This window comes from Sturnira hondurensis, unplaced genomic scaffold (assembly GCF_014824575.4).
Source record: "Sturnira hondurensis isolate 20B ecotype Veracruz unplaced genomic scaffold, ASM1482457v3 Scaffold0025376, whole genome shotgun sequence".
NCBI classification, from domain to species: Eukaryota; Metazoa; Chordata; class Mammalia; order Chiroptera; family Phyllostomidae; genus Sturnira; species Sturnira hondurensis.
Window position 1 is genome coordinate 285,135 of NW_028098007.1, and position 22,178 is coordinate 307,312.

General features: G+C 54.4%; 2 protein-coding genes across 2 annotated transcripts; both read left to right on the forward strand.

Moving 5' to 3' along the window:
* The first annotated feature begins 3,909 nt into the window (after window positions 1-3,909).
* KNCN (kinocilin) lies at window positions 3,910-6,802 on the forward strand. The gene is made up of 4 exons (XM_037039538.1): window positions 3,910-4,060; window positions 5,066-5,134; window positions 5,818-5,892; window positions 6,723-6,802. The coding sequence occupies exons 1-4, from the start codon at window positions 3,910-3,912 to the stop codon at window positions 6,800-6,802; spliced, it is 375 nt and encodes a 124-aa protein (XP_036895433.1).
* A 13,595-nt stretch (window positions 6,803-20,397) lies between these two features.
* TMEM275 (transmembrane protein 275) lies at window positions 20,398-20,931 on the forward strand. The gene has a single exon (XM_037039539.1). It carries the CDS (start codon window positions 20,398-20,400, stop codon window positions 20,929-20,931), a length of 534 nt encoding a protein of 177 aa, XP_036895434.1.
* The last annotated feature ends 1,247 nt before the right edge of the window (window positions 20,932-22,178 follow it).

Below are 22,178 nucleotides of genomic sequence, written 5' to 3' on the forward strand. Positions count from 1 at the left end.
CTCTGCCACTGTTCACCAGGCAGCCTTGGGAGGTGTCTTGCCCTTTGAGGACCAGGCTGTGTGCCTAACCCTGCCAGGCAGAGTCAGATGTGGCAGACACTCTGAGAGAGGCTCTGAGACCTGGAAGTAAGGCAGCCACTTTCCAGGATCTAGGGCCCACACTTGGGTTGAACCTCAGGAGAGAGCTGACCCCAGACAGTGGAGTGTCTGAGACCTCAGGCCTCAGCCCCATCCTGGTTTAAGCAGAACCAAGGGACTCCTGTATGAGCCCCATCTGGGGACTTGGCACAGGAATCAAATCTTGTCCCTCTGGGTATCCACCTGTCTGAGCTCTGGGGCTCCTCCTCCTTCCTGGCTGACTGCCCTTCACCACACTTAGCTCCATGAACAGCAGTGCTTAGGTCCTATGCCAACTGCTCCAGCTACTTAGGTCTAGAGGGGATAGAGGAACAAGGTTCCCCCATGACTGGTACTCTTGTTGCCATGGTAGCAGTTGCCTTGGAAGCTGCTTCCCAACTTCAGCTTCCAAACAGCCCAGGAAATCTGCCATCCCCCAGGGAATCAGTGAATTAATCATGCTCTTTCCCAGGGTCCTCACCCCTCAAGGAAAATAAATGGAACTAAACCAAGCTGAGTCCTCTCGCCCACTCTTCCTCCCCACCCACAAGCTACTTTTGGATCTGGGAAGGAAAACTCAGAGGCAGGTGCCCCCCAGTCCTGGCCTTACCAGGAGATGGAGAGAGAGATTGTGTGATGAAGTCAGTGGTGCCCATAGCCTAGTAACACCCTGAATCTGGGGCTTGGAGGACTTCAGGGAGGAGGGCTCTGGTGCTTGTGGTATGGGGAACGGTGAGGGGTCCGGCTCTAGGGCCTTGAGCTTCCATCTCATTTACCTATTGTAGTAAGCACATCACCACCCTCTTTCAGAGATGAAACAGCCTCATGGAGATGACAACTGGCAGGCTTTCCTCTCTACACACTTAATCAGTGGAGGAGATGGCGTCACAATGTTCCAAGTAGCCTTTAGAGACGCTCTCCCATGATGAGGGAAAAGATGAAGGCCTGGACTGATTCTTTTGAACACAGTGTCTCCCTCTGACGGTGAGGCTGCCAATTCCTCTGTCTCAGATGAGATAAGTTAGAAATGCAGGGGCAGAGACATGCTAGAGTACTCCCCAGCTGAGCAGGGACCCTGGGACAGCTCTGCCACTCCCACAGCTCAGTTTCCTCACCTGTTCTAGGAAGAAGCTGGCATGGTGCTGGGGTTCTGTGATCTTGTAACCAATACTGTGCCCTGAGGAATTTACAATGTCCGAGAAAAAAATCTTATTTGGAATTTGGTTTCCAGCTTTTAGAGGTCAGAGTGTTCTTCTGGAGTCTGAAACTCACAATGCACAAGCATCCCTGACTCCAGGCCCCTCCAGCCTCTGCTGTCCCCATTCCCATTCCCAAGTGCAGCGAAGTGAGACTTAGGATGGCCCGAGTCCCACAGTGAGAGGTGGGAGATGCAGCAGGCTAGCGAGAGCCTCTGTCTTGCTGATGGTGTGAGAGCACCACCCTCAGCCCCACACCGTGGAGGAGGTGGCACAGGCCTTGCCCACCCGGGTTCTGCAACCACATTGTGGGAACGGAGCCTCTGTGGAGGGTGTTTAGATTCCCAAAGCTCAACATCTCAGGAACGTGTTTCCATGGGCAATTATTCTGACTGCTCTTTCTAAAACTAGTCAGTGGGGGATCAATTACGTGTAACAGAGACATGGTCTGTCATTTGATGCCTAATTAGAGGAATAATCAGACCTCATCCTCGTGAGAGGCACAGGGGACATTGGCAGCAGTGGCTGTGGCTGGGGAATGTCTGCTCCAAGGGCTTTCTCTTATGAGCCAGGATCACGGCCCAGGGAGCCCACCAGTGCTCTGCAGGCACCCCTCCTCTCTACACACCTCTGAGTTCATCCCTGTGTCTGCTCAGGCCCGTCTCCAGCACCTGGGCAGTGCCTTCCCTCAGCTGAAGCTCATTCAGGTGACCCTGGCCCTCCTAGGCCTCCACCCCCACCAAGGAAACTGCCTATTAGAGACAGAGGTCCCATGGGGCCTTCGGCCCTCCTCTATGCCCATCGGAGGTGGTTGTGTGGGTCCAGGGCCTCCCTGACCTCAGAAGCCTAACCCAGGTCCCCTCTAGGCATGGCATTCTATGGAGCTCAGTCTCCAGAAGGGACACAGAGAGAGTGAAGACTGATGGTGGGCACTTCGGGACACAGCAGCAGTGACAGGTGCCCACCCACCCAGCACCATCAGAATTGGCTTCACAGCGCTGGTGCTGGCTGAGCGGGGGTCCTGCAGGGGGAGGCAGTATGCCCCAGACTGTACGTCCCAGGCAGAAACTCAGTAGGAGGGCAGCAGAGGAGAAAGGGAGGGGAAGGGCAGGGGCAGCCTCGGAGGCAAAGATGTGGGGAGAGGTGGGGGGCCCAAAATGAAGATAGAGGGGCCAGTGGTGGGAGCCTGGGGACTATGCCCAGGTGTCTGGATACCAGGCTGAGGCCAGGGCCATCCTGTGGGACCAGGGAAGCCCTGATCCACATAGGGCCAGGGAATAAAATTAGTGATGAGGGCTAGAACCAGGGGGTGCGACAGAGCTGGGCTGGCTGGGCTGGGTGAGCACTGCCCAGCCTCAAGTTGGTGGATCCTGCAAATAGGTCAGACAGGCTGGGCAGAGAAGCTCAGGCCAGAGGTCAAGGGGCACCAGCCATGTTCCAGTCTCCCTATCCAGCCACAGACACCCAGCCCCCACCCAGTCTGATTCCAATTTCGGTTCCTCTCCCAGCCCTAACTCATAAGAGATTCCTCCTCCCCCGTAGCCCCACCACCACCTTTTCCTGTCAGTCCTAGCCAGGGTTCCCAGGAAGCTAGAAGGTCTCACCCTCCCAGCCACAAAAAAACTAAAGGGGAATGGGTACCAAGCCTAACTGAAAAATGGGGGGATCTCAAACTAGACTTCTCAGCCCTGTCTAGGAGCCAGAGGTTATGGGATGGGGGCAAGGGAGGGAGGGCAAAGGTACAGAGCAGATTTGAAAGCACACCTCTCCTTCTCCTGTCATAGTCTCTGTTCCTATCTGTTGAGGGTCCTCTAAGTCTCTTTCCATCTCTTTGTCTTTCAGTCCTTACGCAGGTGCCCCAGGTGCACCTTCAAGCCAAAGAGATAGCAGAGCGGGCCTTGAGCATGTGGCCAGGGAGCCCTCTCACATTCCTGGCTACTGAACCCCACGTGAAGCCAGTGGCTCATCCTGCCCTGTTGGGGACCAGCAGTGGAATCTGGGCTGACTGCCCTAGTGGGCCTCTGGGACCCAGGCAGTCGCTCACATTGCAACCTCATGAATAACTCAGCACCTCCCTGCTGCCTGCATCTCAGAGGAGCCTGGCCCCTGAGCCAACCTCCCCCACTGCTTTAAACTTTAATAGGCCAAGGCTCAGTGGCAGCTGAGCAGGCTCCAGGGAGCTGGGGTAGGATGTTCTGGGCAGGGGAGCTTGGGCTGAGCTCTCCCATGAGGAGGCTGGCAGTAGAAGACCCCATGGGGCAGGCCCAGCTCTCCAGAATTCTGGCAGCCATCACCAGATGTGGCCAGACAGGAGTCCCCAAAGTGGCCCCCAGCTTCAGGGGCCTTTAGGAGATGAACAGTAAGGTGGGGTGACCTGGAAGAGATCTTAGGTCAAGGTGGGGTCGCAGTGGGGTGGGCATTGAGGAAGGCTGTGGGATAGAATTGAAGATAAATTTAAGGGTAACAAGCCCAGAATCTTACTGTCCAGAAACCCGGAAGGTGGAACTCCAACAAAGAACAACCAAGAAGATCAAGACCACCAGGGCTTTCTGGGGACAGACCCCACTGGCAGGACACAGCACTGGGGTAGGCCTACATGGATGTCCCCATCAGCAACAGAGACTTCCGCTGCCTGCAGCTGGCCTGTGTGGCCCTTGGCCTGGTGGCTGGCAGCATCATCATCGGCGTCTCCATGTCCAAAGCTGCAGCTGCTGTGGGTGGTATCTTTATTGGCGCCGCTGGTCTGGGTGAGCAGGTGCTGGGCTCAGTCAGGGAGCAGGGGCACAGTCAGGTGGACAGGAAATGGAGGGGAGGACTGAGATAACAGGAACTGGTTGGGGAGGTAGAAGCTAAAGGTGAGAGCAAGGCAGCACTGGGGGCTACAGGGAGGGAGAAGAAGGTTGGGTAAGTTTCCCTTCGTGGACTGTCAGAGCAAGGAGAGGGGAAAGAGGACGCCGGTTGTCACACTCCTCTCTGGCTGCTCCCACTACAGCTCTTCAGTTTCAGGCCTGGGCTATCAGGTCTGCGGTGGGATTTATAAGCCCACTGGGGGTGGGTTGATTGGAGCAGGAACAAGGGGATAGGGTTCCCAGTGGACCTTCCTTAAGCAAAGACAGGTTGCAGATCAGACTAAGGCTGTGTCTCAGCAACAGATCTGTCTGTCCAGGTATCTGTCCATCTGTCTATCTGGGTCAGTCCCACTGATGTCCCCACAATGATGCTGTGTAGCATCCCTCACCCCACTCCACCACCCCAAGCCAAAAACGGAACCAGAAGCACTAGGCTTGTAGGCTCTGGGCATCTGGAGCTGCAAACTCCAGCCAAGGGCCACAGACACTTGTTCTGGGTGGGAAGCAGCAATGCCCAGGGCAAGAGCCACTCTTCTGCGCCCCCCCCAGGTCTGGGGGGAGGGGGCATGCTAAGGAGGTCCTGGTCCTACCCCGGGGGCCCTGGAGGAGGGTGGGGCAGAGGAGAGCTGGCGGTGGGGGTGGCAGCTGGGCCCATTTCCATCAGGCTGGGTAGAGCCTGTAGCCTCTCCCCAAATAGGCACTGCTCTCTGTCACTCCTGGTGCACACACTCACAGGCTTACACCTACACACCCACAGTCCCAACCTGCACATCCACATTCCTCCATGCATGTTCAATATCACCCTCATAAACCACCTCCAGGCTCAGCCCACCCCCAACTTCAGCAGCTTGCACCCACCAGGAACCTCCCCATCACAGAATCCCTCTGTGTCTCTCGCCCCAGGGATTCTCATCTTGGCATACCCATTCCTGAAGGCTCGCCTCAACCTGGACCACATTCTGCCTAACATAGGTGAGTCTTCTCCCCACCTGCTGTGGTCTCTGCCAAAGACCATGTGAGATCCCTTGTGTGTCACTCTGGGGCCCACTGTGTGGGGGACCAGTGTCCATATGTGTGACTGCTCCTGGCTCTGTGTGTTGGAGTTGCCTCTGTGTGTGTATGTTTGGGTATGTGGTGCAGGCGTTGCTATGACTACAGCACGGCAGACTCCAGCCTGCCTCAAGAGTGCCTACACCAGCTCAGAGCAGCTAAACTCCCATCTCCCCTGATAGATTTTCCATCTCCCTCAAACCTCCAAGATCTCCAGATCGCTCTACTTCAACCCTGAACCACCATAAAGACCTATGTCCCTCAAGATCTTAGGACCCTTATAAGGGTCCCTACTTCTTCTCACCTCCCAGCATACACGCTCTCATCTCCATCAATTGCATGGGGCTTCTTTACATATCCCCAGTTCTCCCCAGGACCCTCATCTCCTTAAAATATTGCCATTTTCTCCTTCAAGCATCCATTTACTTCCACCCCCGCCCCTCCCCCAACACACACACACCAGCCCAGATCATGTGGGAGACCTAAAGGAATTCGGTGGAGCAAAGAGAGCCACAGGAATGGAGATTAGACAGCAGGAAGGACTTGATTTGAGAAGAACTCAGTGACCAGGGGGTTCATCTCACCCTGGTAATCTCACCCTGCAGGGAGCCCCAGAGTCAACCCCCATCCAGGGCCAGACGGTGGGGAGGGAAGATCCAACGCCAATGGCAATAAAGAGGGTAAGTTCCAGAAATTCCAGAATTCCTCTCCCCACTTTCCTCTCTTGCTGAGCATCTTTGTGGATCCCAGTAGCAGAAGGGGTCACCCCAGTCTCAGAGAGCCCTCAGAGTGGGTAGTTTCTTCCATATGTTTAGTCAAAATCCTTCCTGCCCCAAGCTGAGCTGGGCGATTCTTGTGTGTTGCAGAGCCTCTTTGTCCTGCCCAGCACAACACCTGGGCAGAAGGGACCTCACTGTCCCTTCCCCTCCCCTCCATCCCATGCCCCAGTTTATCTTCTCACTCTCCTCTCCCACTGTGATATCCAGCTCCCAGAGCTAGTACCTGAAACTAGGTATCTTCTCCCTGCCCCATCCCTGCATGCTGGAAAATTCCAGAGCAGGAGTCTCTCAAAGACAGCCCCAGCCCACAGTGTCTGCCACCAGCAGTAAGATGCCTAATCTCAGCAGAAGGTCCCATGCCAGACAGTGTTCCAAGCACTTTCCATACATTAATTTTTCCATTCTCAGAATAATGATATAAGGAAGGTACTCTAAGTAGCCCCACTTTATATATGGGGTACAGGGAAATTAAGTGACACCGCTTGGAAGTAGTGGGGCCAGAACGAAAACCAGGGAGCCAGCCCCAGAGTGCTGCCTCTAACCCTCATACCAGGCTGCTGTCCTCTTGAAGGGCTGTTCTGACCATCCAGACCTCTGTAAACCGGGAAGAAATTGCCTCTTGGGACACCCCTCTCTTGCTATTCTATTCCACTCAGCTCCAGGGCTCCTCTGGGTTGCTCTGACCCACAGATGTGTGTACTCAGGCAGCCCCATCCTGGTCTCTCCCCCAGGAATCCGCAGCAGCCTGTCTACCGTGAGCAGAACCTTGGAGAAGCTGAAGCCAGGGAGCCGGGGTACTGGGGAGAGCTAAGTCAAGGGCTGAGGGGCTGCTCCCTGCCCTGCCCTCCCTTCCTGCCTGACACCCTGATTTCAGAGCCCTCCTGGGTCCAAACCAGATATGAGCCAAGCCCTGGAGACGCCACACTTGCATTCACCTGGCCAAGGCTCTTGGCAACAGAGCCCACAGAGTGGGGGACCAGGGGTCTGAAGCAAGCTGTCGCTGGAAGCGCCAAGTGGCCAGGGGCTTGTTTCAGGCTCTGGACCTGGATTTTCTCTCTGGACTGCATCTCAGTTTCCTTCCCTTTTTGATCTATTGATTGGTTTCAATGGAATTTAGGCCCAGGAAATACCCCAGTTCCTTGCTCCAGCCTGGCCACAGAAGTGAACCACAGGCCCACAGGAGCCACAAACAGGGGCCTGGCTCAGCCCCCAAGACCTGGCCCTGGGCCTTCAGGGTGCACCAGCTGGATAGAAGAGCTGGATCAGATTTGGGGGGGGATATCAAAACTTGTGGACCTTAGCAGCAGTGAACCAGATGGGAAATCCTAGACAAAGTGGTCACTGCTGCAACAGGAGGCTTCCTGGAGGAGGTGGCTCCTGAGCTGAGACCTCCCTTGAGACTCTTGGTGTTTGATTCCAGACAAGACCTCCAGCCTTCCTTCTTCTCCCCTACCCTCTCACTCCTCCTGAACAATCTAAACACATTCCAGTCTCCAAGCCTTGGCTTATGTTCTCCCAGAGGCCCCCTGCTCCTCTCTGCCTATCAACACCTCACCTTTAAAGGCCTCGTTCCAAGAATCCCCATAACCCTAGTGCCCTCCTGATCCTCTTCCACCAACCTGTGTCTCTCCCTCTTGACAGTCTCCAGGCAGGCTGAAGTCTTCTTTTTCACAAAACAATGATTAATCCTATTTAAACCTACTGTATGTTGGCCTTTCCCAGTCACCATCAGGGCACACAGTAGGTACTCACAAAATGTTAATGGCTTAAATTTAATGGAAAGAAAATTTCCATGGCTTTCTCTGCAGAACCCCTCGAGGCCCCATGTACCCACAGAGATTGGGCTGAGGAGGACCTGGCCCAGGTGCATGTGGCTGCACAGGAGACATCATGCCTCCCTCCACACCGCTCCTCATACACCTGCACCTTCATGATCTCTACAGAGACATCCCCTCCTTGTGACCTCTGTCCTGGTTTGGTGAGCAGAGGTCCAAGCTGGGAAGAGTCACATTCTGGAAGAATCAGTGCAGGTGGCACCTCCTCTTGGAAGCATCCCCTGATTTCGCTGTGCTTCCACGACCCCAGGACTTTCTCCATCATAACCCACATCACTATGAGTGGCCCTGGTCTATTTCCCCCTCTCGAGAGTAGCAGGCAGAGGGCTGGGAACACGGAAGATATACCCAGTGGATGTTGGAAAACCCGGCCAAAAGTGGAAGAGACCCTTTCACTATGCAGATGGGAAAGCTGAGACCCTGCAGGAAACAGACTCATCCAGTCCCCTGGTGAGAGATTGTGGAGCCATGCCTTGTACCCAGGTCTCCTCTCTCTCCCTACCCAATGCTCTACCTTCAGTGATAGTCTGCACAGGCCACGGGGACCAACCCCCTGACTGTGAAGGAATAGGCCTCCATAAAGGGGCTCAATTTCACTTCCTCTAACTGACTGTGGAGCATCAGGCTCTTCCAGTCTGAGGGGAGTCAACTCCCCTCCTTGGACTTTCCTCCTCTCCTCCTTCCTGCCTAACCCTGCCCCTTCTCCTTTCCTTCCTCCTTTCCATCAGCTTCATTAGCATCAACAGTAACTCAGGCCTGGTGGCCCTTCCTTGGTCAATAAGTAACCCCTCCTCCTGTCTATCTTCAATTCTTGCCTGCATCACCCCCCAAAAGGTGCCCAAGAGTGCAGGGGGTGAAAGGAGGCAAGTGGAGCCTGAGCTATGGGGAAGATGCTCTCCCACCCTGGCCCCCCATCAACCTGTCCCAGCCTTGATTGCCCCACAGCAGGACTATGGTAACCCCAAAGGCTGACAGGACAAGGCACAGAGCAGTGCTGGGGATCAGAGTGCAATAAATTATGGAAGGAACACATGGAAAAGCAAGAGCTGTGTCCATTGGAGAGGAACTGGGAGGGGTACGAAAGACCTGTGAAACTGGGTGGGAGTTCTCGAGGTCTGCCTCTGGTTCTGTTCTCTTTCCTCCTGCCATGGGCTCCTTGAGCTCTCCTTCCCCCGAGTGCAGGTGAATGTCCAGATACCCCCTTCCCAAGTGTGTCTCCACTCTGGGCACTCCCACCCCCTCAACCTGGTCACAGGAGCGGTCCATGAGGAGACACACGTCTTCTCCCTATCTGTGCTTTGGGAGAAAGGTGAGGTTGGGCCAAGGAGGCAGAGGTGGCGTGGTGGGTACTGTTAAGGAGAAATACCCTCTCACCTCCAAGCAGCTCCTGTGCCCTCCATTATCTACACACAGAAGGGGGTGTGGACAGGGGCAGGTCTTTGGACCCTGCCCTACCAGCAATCTGTGCAATAAACAAAATCAGTTCTATCCAATAGCCTGTTCTTTTCATTTTCTTTTTTTAAATAAGAGTTTTTATTTATTTATTTTTAGAAAGGGTAAGGGAGGGAGAAAAAGGAAAGAAGCATCAATGTGTGGTTGTCCCTCACGCACCCCCTGCTGGGGACCCAGCCTACAACCCAGGCATGTGCCCTGACTGGGAATTGAACCCAGGTTTGCAGACTGGTGCTCAGTCCACTGAGCCATACCAGCCAGGGCCAATAGCCTATTCTGACCTCAACTATGGCTGTGCCCTGCAGGCCCTTGGCTGGATGAAGAGAACACCCCAAAGCAGAGGAGTGCTTGGTCCAGGCATGGATGTCACACACCTGCTGGCCACCCTGGGGGACTGACCAGGCTGGGGATGGAGTCCGGGGAAAGACTCACATCCTGGTTCTGCCCACAGGGGCACTGTGCCTCAGTCTCCTTACCAGCAGATGGGGGATAAGGACAGCACCACCCTCACAGGGTGCAGGGTGCAGGATGCAGGGTGCCTGGCACCTGGCCACATCAGGGAGGGTCTAGGATTGGCCGGGTGAGTGAGTGAAGGGGGAGGTTGGAGGGCTCTTCCAGCTGAACTCCGGGGTCTGGAAAGTCAGCCCCTCTGGTGCCCACCCAGTCCTCTCTAACGCCACCCCAGCTGGTGGGCCTTGACCTGGGCACTCCCTCCCCATCCCAGGGGCCCTTCCTCATCCTACCAGGAGACAGAGCTCCTTAAAGAGCTCGTGGCCACGCCCCTTTCTAGGGAAAGGATTGGTGGAGGGTGATTGGGGAAGGGTGATTGAGAACAAGCACCATCCCTGAAGAAATCTCAGGCTTTGTCCCCACCGCCTCCAGGGAAGGTGGGGAATCCGTTTGAGGCTGAAGACAGAGCCAGCGCCACCGGCACCCCTCGCTGAGAGTGGCAGTGTGTCCACGCGGACTCGGAAAGTCCAGACTGGAGTCAGGGGGAGGGCTGGGGTTCTCCGCAGGGGGCTTGAAACCGGTGAAACCGAAGAGGGAGGGGGACCAGGGCGGCAGAGGGCGAGGCAGGACTCCGAGAGATCAGACCGGCTGCTACTCCTCCTGGGGTCAGAGGGGAGCCAAAGGACCCGCTGGAATCCGCGCAACCGGCCTCCGCCGCCCCTCGCGCTCTGTTCTCCTGCTCGTGGCCACCAGGGACTGCTCGTGGGGTTCCCAGCGCCCCTGCCAACCCACGGAGCCCCGGATCTTCGAGCAGCTAGGCGGGTGAGTGAGAGAGACCAGCCTGCTAACCCATGCGATTCCAAGTGTGCCCCTACCCCTGCCGCCTCCTGGATCCCTTGGGATCCCTCCGTCCTGCCAGCCCTGGGTGCTCCGAGGGTCGCCCAGTGGCTCAGGCAAGTGAAAGCCACGAGTTGGAGGAGGCTAGAGGGAGGGCAAGGGGATGAGAGAGAGAAGGGAGAGGGCAGTGAGGAGGGAATGCTCCCAGAAGCAGAGGACATACTCCATCCAGCCCTAAATCCCTGGGGAACTGAGTGGTGCCTCCACAAGATGCCAGAAACCTGTAGCCTTGAGACAGAGTTCTTCGAAAAGAGATGAAAAGGGGGGAAAAAAAACAGAGGGAAACAGAAAGGGAGACACACAGCAGGAGCGGCTGCCTTGGGCCCCCTCTCTCTACCTTCATCTCTCCCCTTTTTAACTCAGTAAGAATCTGCCCTAGAATCCACCTTCAGTCCTCACCCAGCTGCCCACTACACCCTCCCAGGCCCAAAGTGAGGAGGGAATCAGTGAGTAGTCAGCACAGAGCAACTCCAAAACCATGAGACAGGTGAAGCCAGAAGGACAGGAGCCACATCAGAGGCCCCTCTGACCAATTCCTCCCTTCCCCATTGGTTTAAGCAGCAGTCCCTGGGCCCCTGGAGACTCAGGCACTGCACTGGGGATGCGGCTGCAAGGCGACTAGGACCCTGGTCCTCAAGGAAGACCATCGGTGGGGGTGCAGACCTAGACCCATCCCCAGTCAACAGGTCACCAGTCACCTGCTGATTTGGGGAGCTAAGAGAGGCCTCCTGAAGGGAGCGATGTCCCAGCTTCACTCTGGTGGTTGGGCTGGAGCTGGCCAGACGTGGGTCAAATCAACAGGTGGCTCAGACCCAGGGGCAGCATGCTCACCAGACCACACCTGCGGAGTTCAGCTCTACTTCAGCACAGTCACGAGGTCTACCTGGAGGGCGCCAGGACTGGGATTTTAACCAGCAGGGAGAAATGGGGAAGGAAGCAGAGAAAGGGACCAGGAGAAAGGCCTGTATTCTGGAGACACCTGGAGGGGAGAATCTGCAGGGCATGGTGGCAGGCGGATGGGGGGCTGGATTGGAAATGCTCAGAGGAAAGCCTGAGGGAGACGGAGGAGCAAGGATGAAACCCAGGTTTCTGGCCGCGAGTCTGGGCTTCGTGGGAGAAGGTGAAGTTTAAGGAGCCTGTTTCCAAGGGGAAGAGAGTGTTTCCAGGAGGGAGTGTTCAGCAGGGCCAAAGCTATGGAGAGGTCAAGTTAGCTAAGGACTGAACAGTGTTCCTGGAGTTCAGCAACAAGGAGGGAAGGAGCTGGTGGCCTTGGAGAAAGCAAGTGATGGGACAGAAACCAAATTGGGGTGGACTGACTCTTGAGAAGGAGGTAAAGTAGGGAGTGTAGACAGCATTTTCAAGAAGGGGAGAGGGGCAGATATGGGATCACAGGAAGGTTTTTTTTAAGATTTTATTTATTTTTAGAGAGAGGGGAAGAGAGGGGCAAAGAGAGGGAGAGGGACATCGATAGGCGCCAAGCCCACAACCCAGGCATGTGCCCTGACTGGGATTCGAACAGGCGACCTTTCATCTTGCAGGACTACGCCCAACCATCTGAGCCGCACAGATCTCAGCAGGTTTTATTTTAAGAGGGGTTCATGAGCACTGGCCAGGAAGGGGGAGATTTCCTGGGAGCCTGCGGGCCCAGGACATGCCAGAGATGCGGATGCACAGAGCCTGTGCTGCTCAGCTCACAATTTTCTTCTCACCTACGAGGCCTAGCAGTTTGGGCACAAACTTGGAGGAGGCAGGAAGCTGGGCTGATGCAGGGTTGAGCCTTTGCTAGGCAGCACATTAAGTTGCAAGACAAGGTAAACTGCAAGAGAGTATCCGAAGTAAGGCATGCAAGTTCTTGGTGGATGCAAAAAGAAGTGGAGAAAAGAGGCTCATGGAGGAAATGCAGAGAGTCCCAGGACTGCATCGGCTCAGATAACAGTGGCAGCAGGAGGACTGTGGAACTATGGTGAAGAGGACACACAGCTAGGTTTGGATCCCATCTTTGCCACATGTTATCACTGTTTCAAGTCAACCTCTCGGAGCCTCCGTGTCCCCGCCTGGAAACAGAGATGGCAATGGCATTGACCTATATTACTGTCACAAGGTTCGAATGAGTTAGTAACATAAAGGGCTGAGAACAGTGTTGGACAGTAGTGGCCACAGTGCACATGTTTCCATAGTGGTAGCAACAGGGTTAGAGTCAAGAGTGGGATGCCTGGGCTTCTCAGAGATGGAGAGGTTCAGGGTGATGACAAGGGTGGTGAGGTCCCCGTGAGATGAAGGGGGAGGGTAGCTAAGTGTCCAATGGAGGATTGGGCACTGGAGGGGAGGAGCCAAGGAACTAGGGGACACAGGGCAGAGCAGTTGTGTCAAGAACACTGATTCCCTCAGGGAAAACAGGCAGGACTTGGCTGGAATGGGAAAAGCTAGTCTCCAAGCCTCTGAAGGAGGTAGGCAGGAAGGCAGTTCTACTCCAGCCAGCCTGCAGTCCCCTCCCCCCACCCCTCCCTCTGGGTCCAAGCAGCTGAGTTTCAGGGAGTAGAAGCTTAGGCCCATACTGAGCCTGGGATCCAAGTCTGGGCACAGACACAGCCCTTACTGGGGCTGTGGCCCAAGGAGGCTGGTGGGCACGTCTGAGTGCACCAGAGAGGGCAGGAGAGAGCAGGAGCCCCAGGGCAGTCAGGGTCACCTCACCTTATTGGGTACAGAATTGGTTTAAGGAACACAGAGCTTGGTTGCTGCAGAGAGTCCTGTGTCACTACAGCCTCTCAGCCGGACCAGGACCAGAAGCCAGGGCCAGGAGAGACCATGTAGACCCATTCAGCAAAACTAAGCCCCAGTAAGAGGAACTGTGAGCACATGCCTGTTGCAGGCATGGAAACTCCTGGAAATGGGAGGGCACCATCAAAGTAGCTGGAATGGTCTCTGGCTCCCCATCACCTCTCTCAGGGCTCCCGTTCTCCTTACTACCAGAGTAGCTCCCCTCCACCCCTGTACATCCTGGCAAAGAGAAGTCTCCAGAGGTACCTCTGCTGGGCAGCACCTCACTGCCACCCGATAGGCAGGCAACTGAGAGAGCATCTGTTTACCTGTTTATTGGTCTGTGTCTGTAAATCTCAGTGTGTAATGCAACTGGGTTTGTATATCTGGGCATGTCTGTCACTGAATGCCCACCGTGTGATGTGTGTGTTTGTGCACCCACACGCACTCAGGGACGAGCATCATGGGGCCCAGGAGTCAGAGGCAGGAGCTGGAAAGTCACACCTTCAAACTTCATCTTCAAGCCTGATTTCCAGCAGGTGTGTGCGTGTGTGTGTGTGTGTGTGTGCACGTGTTCATACATGCCTGCGCCTGTGCCTACCACTTGGGGTGGGGAGGGGCACGTGGAATTGGCCATGTTAGGGGTATGGCTGTTCTTTGAGCTCTGGGGAGGCAGAGTTCAGTTGGCGGTGGCTGAGAAATGTCTAGGGTGGTGAATAAGCCAGCCATGAGTAATGGTGATGTGGGAGGTTCCCTAAGGATGGGCTGCAGCGGGGAGTGGAGGGTGTGGGGTGTAGAGAGAGCACTGGGGCTGTGGTGGGGGGTCGGGGAGGAGGTTGGCCCAGACTTTCAGGGACTGAGGGGGAACAGATGGGCTAAGATTAAGGGGAATAGAGGGGTTCACAGTGACGGCAAAGGTTCAGACTGAGCAAACAAGTTCCTCGATCATACTCCCAGAGTACAGGGAGCTGGGACGGACTAAGGGCTGACGTCTGATGTCATCAGAGGCTTTGGGCCCTTAGAGCAGGAACCTGGGGCCAGGAGGCCCAGCTGCTGCCCCTGGTCAGGTAACTGCCTTGTACAACACAGACATCCCAGATCTGTGTGCTGGGGCAGGGCAAGGGGGTCGGCTGACCTCAGGGGCTTCAGACAGAGACCCCTCCTCTGGAGCTCTCGCCTCCACCTACTGAGAACCACCCTTCTTGAGTTCCAAATTTGTTGCTGAATAATAATCAATTACTATATATATTTTTTAAAGATTTATTTATTTATTTATTTATCTTTAGAGGGGAAGGGAAGGAGAGAAGGAGAGAAATATCAATGTATGGGTGCCTCTCATGAGTCCTCTGCTGGGAACTGGCCTGCAACCCAGGCATGTGCCCTGACTAGGAATCGAACCTCGATCGTGTGGTCTGCACACCCACACTCAATCCACTGAGCTACACCAGCTGGGGCCAATTACTATATATTTTTAATAATCACATCGCTGTACCTTGCAGTAAACAGAAGTTCTGGCATAGCAGAGACAACACAGGCTCTTCTATCTGACGGAACCAGGTTTGACTCCCAGCTATACTATTACAGCTGCGGACACTGGGGAAAGTTCCTTCCCTTGTCTGAGCCTCAGTTTTGTCACCGTGACCTGAGTTCCGGACTACGGCCTCTCGCAGGGTTGTAGTAAAGATTAGCTGTGTTAACACAGGGGAAGTGCTTAACCCCTGGGCAGGAGGTTACTACTTCTCAAAAGAAGGGCTTAATTCTAGCCAAAGCAAAGACCAGCTGCATTGCAGATAAATGTACCATTTTTACGAAAACTTTTGGTATATTGGTGGTATTTTCTGAGCAGGTCCCCATTTCCACCTTCACAAGGCATAGGTGGTTGAGGGTGGGACAGCAGGATGCCAAGTTTGGAGACGATCATTTGGTTAACCTTTCCCTTTACATTCGAACAGCTGAGGCCCAGGAAAGGGCCCCAGTCCTCCTGAGTTACCCCCAGATCCAAATCAAGAGCCCTGGGCATCTGAGGCCCAGCCTTGAGTGTCTGCCTCTGCCCCCAAATGCTTCGGGCATTGACTCCCAAACAGAGACCATGAGGCCTCCCTCGCCAGAGGCAGGCCAGCGGGGAGGGTGACTGCTTGATCAGGGTCAGGGGCAGCTCAGTGGCAGTGGTCAGAGCCCTGGCTGGGTCTGTTCTGGCTTGGCTACAGACTCTTTCCATGGCTTTTCCCTCTCCAAGCCTCAGTTTCCCCCATCTGTAGGTGGAGAGATCCAACCAGGCGATCTCTACAGCCTGAGCAGCTTGGGGTGCTCACTGAAAAGATGGTCAGTTCCAACCCAAACAACTATAGATTCAGAGCAGTGACCTCCCCTGATGCTCAGGCAAAACCATGGAAGGCTGGGTTTGGGAGGAAATACAAAGGGCTTGAAGGATCTGGGATAGCAATTGCACCAGCGCTGAAGGTCCTGCTTCCAAAATTAAATACTCTGGCCTAGAAGTCACACAGGTCACAATTCATTGGCTAGAAAGAGTCACATGGCCCCACCTAATCCCAAAGCAGTCAGGAAGTGCAATCTTAACAAGTATTCTGAAGGGGAGAGAACCAGACAGATTTAGTGAACAGCACCAGGGACACCACAGAGCTCGCCAGAGTGCCCACCGTGAGGCACCCAGTACTGCGCCAGCACCAGCTGGAGGGCCCTGAAGGCGCACTGGCAGCACAAATTGAACTGCAACAGCTAAACAGCCTTAACACCTCACCCCTGTGCACCCCAGATCCCAATTAACCAGGGTGGGGACAGAAAGGGCCCTTAGCCCTTTCTCTGCCTGGAGTGGAAACTCTGGAAATAGTTTTGTTTTCCAGGGGCAGCTCTGCCAACCGGGACCAGATAAAAATCATTCATTAGCAATTAGCACTCAGAAGCTCAGCCCCTGGGCAGGCATTCCTTTTGTTGAACTTGTGTGCCAAGCCAAGGAGCTTACCTTCTGGAAAGACACACGAAACACACCCTGCCTCCTCCTGTGCTGTCGACAGCTGAGCAGTGCTAATTACAGAAGCTTTTCTCCAGGGCCCTGAGAGAGTCTATGCTCCGAGCTTCTAGGAGATTCTTGGAGATTCTAGCTGCTGCTGGAGCTCAGTCAACAAGCATTTAGCAAGCCTAGCAGTGTGCTGAGGGGAGAGCCCAGGCTTCGGGATCAGGACACCAGGTTTCAAGTCCTGGCCCCACCCCTGGTACTCAGTGGTCTTGGGGGAGTTTAATCTTTCTGTGCCTCACTATCCTCATCTACTAAATGGGGATATAACAGTAATACTTGATCTCACGTTATTGAAAGTGCTTGGCATATTACCATTAAATTAGCAATCTGAAAGTGCTCATTTCAGATTTTCACTTAGACTTGCTCTGGCAAAGATTGGCTGGCTTGAATCGGACCAACTCGCTCACTGAGGATAACTAACAATGTGGAATTAAACATATAAGAACTCTGTTTTAGAACATGGAAGAGCTACCAAGGCAGTAAGAACTTAAGGGGCCAAAATCTTGAAAAGAGAAGAAATAATATATGGTTTCACTTTTTTCCCTTAAGGCATTATGCAGTTTGTAGGGGGCAGTAGCTATAGCATTGAGTTGGGAAGTTAAAATCAGAATTTAGGGTTAAAAAAAACAGAGGCCTTGTTTTTAAAAAAAAAAAAAACTCAGCTTTTAGTTGGGGAGCCCTAAGGGCTATCGCCTGAGAGTACTTGTTAACCATATATAGACCAGACTCAGAAAGATGGAAGCATAGCTCCCAGGCTGGGCTAGGGTGGCCTGTCCCTTCTGCAGCTGCCTGTCAGCAGCAAAAGTAAATCTCCTCTTGAAGAAGATGACATTACCCAGAGCCTCATGCTATCCTACTGTGTTGGACATTCAATAAAAAATATCTGGCATTCCAAGAGATAAGACTAAATAACCCAAACCAAGAGCAATAAAACAAGCAATAGAAAAAAGTTTTCAAACATGGACTTTAAAGCGTTTACTACCTTCAAGAAAATAAGTAAGAGTCAACAAAAAATCGGAATCATTGAAAAATAATCAAGCGACAATTCTAGAACAAAAAAGTTAGCAACTGAAATTAAGAACTGAATAGATAAATGTCACAGCAGAGAAGACACAGGTAAAGAGAGGATTAGTGAGCCATATGATAGATTAGTAGAAAAATAACCAGACAGAAACAGAGAGAGGATAAAAAGGCTAGAAAACACAGAGTAGAATGTAAGAGACCTGTAGGATTATGCCAGATGGTTGAACATGTACACGATTAGTGTCCCAGAAGAACAGGAGGGAGAGAATGGGGAAAAGATAATGGCTGAAAGTATTCCAAACCTGGAGTGGTGGAGGAATCAAGCCACAGGCTGTAGAAGCTCCAGGACACCTAAAAAGGACAACTACAATGAAAAATCTCACCTCAGCACATCATAGTAAAACTGCTGAAACTCAAAGGCAAAGAGTCTTCCCATAAGGGAAAAGAAAAGAGAGCTGCGGACCCTCCAGCCACCTCGGGCCTCCCTGTCCCTTGTCCAGTGTCAGCTTTCAGGGGTCCGTTGTGAGGTGAGGTGAAGGGCCAGACTCCACCAGGGGCTGCCCCCATCAGCCTCAGGCCAAGCCTTCCCCACAGGAAGGAAGGCTGGCTTTGGTCAGATAATGTTGGACATTCGTGGGGGAACGGGGGGCGGGGGGAAAGAGCTTGAAAAGGGCAGCATGGGCAGGGGAGGGGGAGGCCGGAGGATGGTGGCGGATATTTGGGAATCTCACAGCCCCTCCTGAGAGCAACAGGAAGGTGTTGGGGTTTACAGCCACATCAACTCCAAGAGTATTAAATCCTTTTCTTTAAGATGAAGCAAGATTGCGTACAGTGCAAACCACATTATGTTCTCTGACTCTGGTCTTGGAATGTCTTGTCGTTCAGTCCAGCCATGGTAGCCCAGCTCCACTTCCCTCCTGAGCCTCCATTTCCACAGCTGTGAAATGTGGCCGCTAACAAGTATCACGCCGTTGTACCATTCCGTGATGTCATGAACATGAAGTGCTCTGCAAACTGGAAACTGCTGCACCCCTTTAGCAGCTACTATTTCTGCCCGGCATTACCAACAGCTGCAGGCTGCAGAGAGCAGACGGTTCATACAAATGTGGAGCTTCCGGAGGAATCTGTGACCTGTAAATGCCTTCAAGGCTCAATATATGCCTTCTTTGCCAGGATTTGGGGATTTCTGAATTCCTGCCAGCTTAGCGTGACAGCCTGGTGCTTCTGGCTGGAGTCCTTGTAGAATTGCCACCTCTCACTATGGAGCCACGGAAGGGAGCCCTGAGTCATCAGATGTGGGCGGATGTGCAGTGCACCCCCCACCCCAGATTCTCTGACCTGCTTGAGCCAGGCTAACTCAAACCTGTGTCCAGAGTGAGGCCCTGAGCCTCCCCTCTCTGGCACCTGCCCTTATTTTCACCCACAAGTCACTAAATCCTCTGCAACCCCACTGCACACAGCCTTTGGACACTCGCAAGGACAACTCAGGGCCTGTTCCTAGGGCACTTCCACCCAAGGGACAGACCAGCTGTTCTGTTTGCAGACTAGACAAGAAGGACCTCAGACAGATCTGAGACCTTATAGCCCCCTCCTCCAACCACTACCACGATGAACTCTCACTGTGTCCCAGGCTCTGTGCTAAGCATGTGATTTAGGCTGAAGCATTTAATTATTGCTACACCCCATGGTAGGTTCTCCTGTAGAGAGAACTACAGAGAACATCTGCCATAGGTAGCCCCACATGGCAGATGTTAACACTGAAGCATGGACAGTTAGGCCATTCGTCCAGGTCACGCTATTATTCATCCTGCGTGCTCTACTCTCACCTGTGGCACCATCTGACTATGCACCTCTCGTTCTCACTCAGGACCCTTTTGTGATATTTTTCCACAATTCTAACAGCTCCATAGTTATGACCTCATCCTTGAGGGCCTTCATACCTATGCTATCATTATCAATTCCTAGACTCTGATGACCTTCCCCTTGCTTCTACATGCACTCCCAGAATTCTAGAATCCAGTGATAGACCCCAGATACAACTAGAGAATCCTAGAAGGGAATTCTAGTATCCAGTGCTCAGGCTTGTGAGTCCAGGTTCAGCAGTGGAATCTTCAGGGTTGGGGGAGGGGGGTGGGGCAGGGGCGGAATGAATGTAGGATTCCCAGTCTAGAAAGAACCTGGGGCCTTGAGTATGCTCCAGACAATCCAACCTATGTAGGGACCGTCCCTTCTCACTGACCATCTGAAGTATTAGGTGCTCCTCACTCTCACTCACTCACTCCAGAACCTCATCTGATTGTTCAGAAAAGTTAATGTCACTGCTACGCCTACCAGGGCCTAAGGCAGGGACGTGCACACCAGGAGGCAGGTCCTGAGGTTCTGGTCCTGGATCTTGGGTATTGCTAGACCTCTATCTGGGTAAGGAGGGGCTACACCAGATGATTTGTCAGGCCCTCTTTCACTGGGAGGAGGGCGAGAGTTGTCTAGATCCCAAGAGTGGCCACCTGCCCTCTAATTAGGACTACTAATAATGATTATCATTTCAGCACCTGGAAGCCATTCGCTCAATTTAATTAGTCCAAGACGTATCCAGGAGGAGAGGGGGTGGAGGGACTGTGTCTGTCTGGAGGAGGGAGGGTGGGAGGATGGCCAGAGTAGCCAGAGGGACCCAGGGACTGGGTAGGAAAGCAATGGGCAGACTCTTCCCATAGGGGTGGGTTGGAGTGGGGTGTTGATTCCCAGAGGCAGAGGCAGGGGGCTGGGCAAGATGACCTGTGCACTCCCAGGCACTGAATGTAACCCCAGAACTAAGAGTGGGATTGGAAACTGAGATATTCTACTGACCCCTCCCTCTCACTCTGTGCTCACAGGACCACTGGGAGCTCAGCCGAAGACATGGCGTCTGGTCGGAACCAGCAGCAGGAGAGACCCTGATGAGTGCCCCGAGTCCCCAGACCTATGCCGCCCAAAGGGAAGAGCCAGGGACCCGGTTCGAGAGCGCCTGCGGTCTGCGCGCAGGGCTGGCTGCCCAGACTGCCATCGCCGGCGCTATGCTGTGCCTGCGGTTTGTGCTTGCTGCTGGTGGGCGTGAATGTGACACTGGTGGGCACCTTCGCCTCCTTCCTGCCCAGGCACAACGTGCCGCTGATCGTGGGGCCGGTGCTCCTGGTGGTGGCGTTTGGTTTCTTCGCAGCCTGCTGTGCGTGTAGCCGCCGGGTCCCCAGGTCGCGCCCACGCTCCGCGGCAGCCAAGGGCGCAGACCATGGGGGCGGCGGCACGGGGCCGGTGGCCCTGGAGATGGAAAGCAGCGAGCGCACGGCGCAGGACACCACAGCCGTGCAGCTGAGCCCCACGGCCTCTGCCGCGTCCTCCGGCCACTCCAGCCCAAGCCCCTGCCCCTTTGCCCTGGACGCCCCCGCGTCGGCTGCCGCCTACGATCCGGGCACCAACGGAGTCCGGCCCAACCTACCCCGGGAGCGCGAAGCCCTCTAGCGGCCCGAGCCCTCCCGTGCTCGCCAATACGGGTCCGATCGTTCAGTGCCCTATAAGAAAAAAGAAAAAGAGGAGGAGGAGAAAGAGAAGACAAGAAAAAGGAAATTTTCATAAGGGTCGGGCGCTGAGCACAGGTAGCCTCGTCTGTCCCATCTCTGGAACTTCTGGAGGGGAGAGTGTGCCCAGGCATGTCCCCACTGCCAGGAGGGAACAGCTCCTTGGCCCTCCAGGTGGGGTCTGCTGGGCCCTACATTACTTCATTCCCCAGCCTTGATGAAACTGGGCCCCTGGACCTTGAGTCCTAACACCACCACCACCCACAGCATTTGGGCACTGTGAATGGGGCCACTCTGAGAGGAACGTACTACCAGCAAGGCCTGCACCCCAAAGGAATGGGATGAAGCAGAAGGGGAGGAGTATCAGCCCAAGGTGTCTGCTGTCCTTGCACACTGTGAAAGGTCACCAGCTCCCCTTGTGCTCCTCCTTGCCCTCCTTGTCTCCACTCGCAGACCTTTTGTGATTAGTCGGGCAAGGTGTGGAGGGCCTCTGATTTGAGCCAGGACAGTCCCTAAGGTACAGCTGGGTTGAGCACACTCCACCCTTTCTGCCTGAGTAGATAGAGCAGGGAGAGTGGAGGCTGGGGCCCCAGCAGGGGTGAGTGGTGAGGGCCCCCTTGAGGTGCATTCCCTCCGGGCCTCCATTGTCAATAAAGCACCTTCGGAGTCAAGTCCTCTGTGGTGTGCAGCCCTGGAGGGAGGAGGGCCTGACTGCAGGGCCCTGGATTCTGGGGTCCTCCCATCCTCTTGGAGACCTAGAGGGGGGCCCCAGTGGGGAGGAGTGTGTGATGGTGAACAAAAGACCAAGTCTGGGGTTGCCTGTGAACATCTGTGGGAACAGGTGTGTCAGGCTGGGGGGCTGGATGAATATATGAGTGTGTCTGTGTAAGATCGCCTGGCTACATGTATGAAATGGGGAGTGTGAGTGACACTAACATCACACATGTATGTGGGAGCCTGTGGTGGTGGCAGCGGTTAAGAGCTGGATCACCCAACAGGGGTGGTGAGGGAAGAAGAGCTCCCAGGGCCATGCAGATCCTCAACCTTTCTCCTGGCCTGGCTGGCCTTGCAGAGTCTGAGCTTAGCCTGTGTTCCTTCCGGGTGGGTGAGAGCATCTGGTGGAGAAATGGAGGCTGCTTTGCAGGAAGAAACAAGGGAGCTGGGGTCTGGGGTGAGGGTGCTGCAACCCTC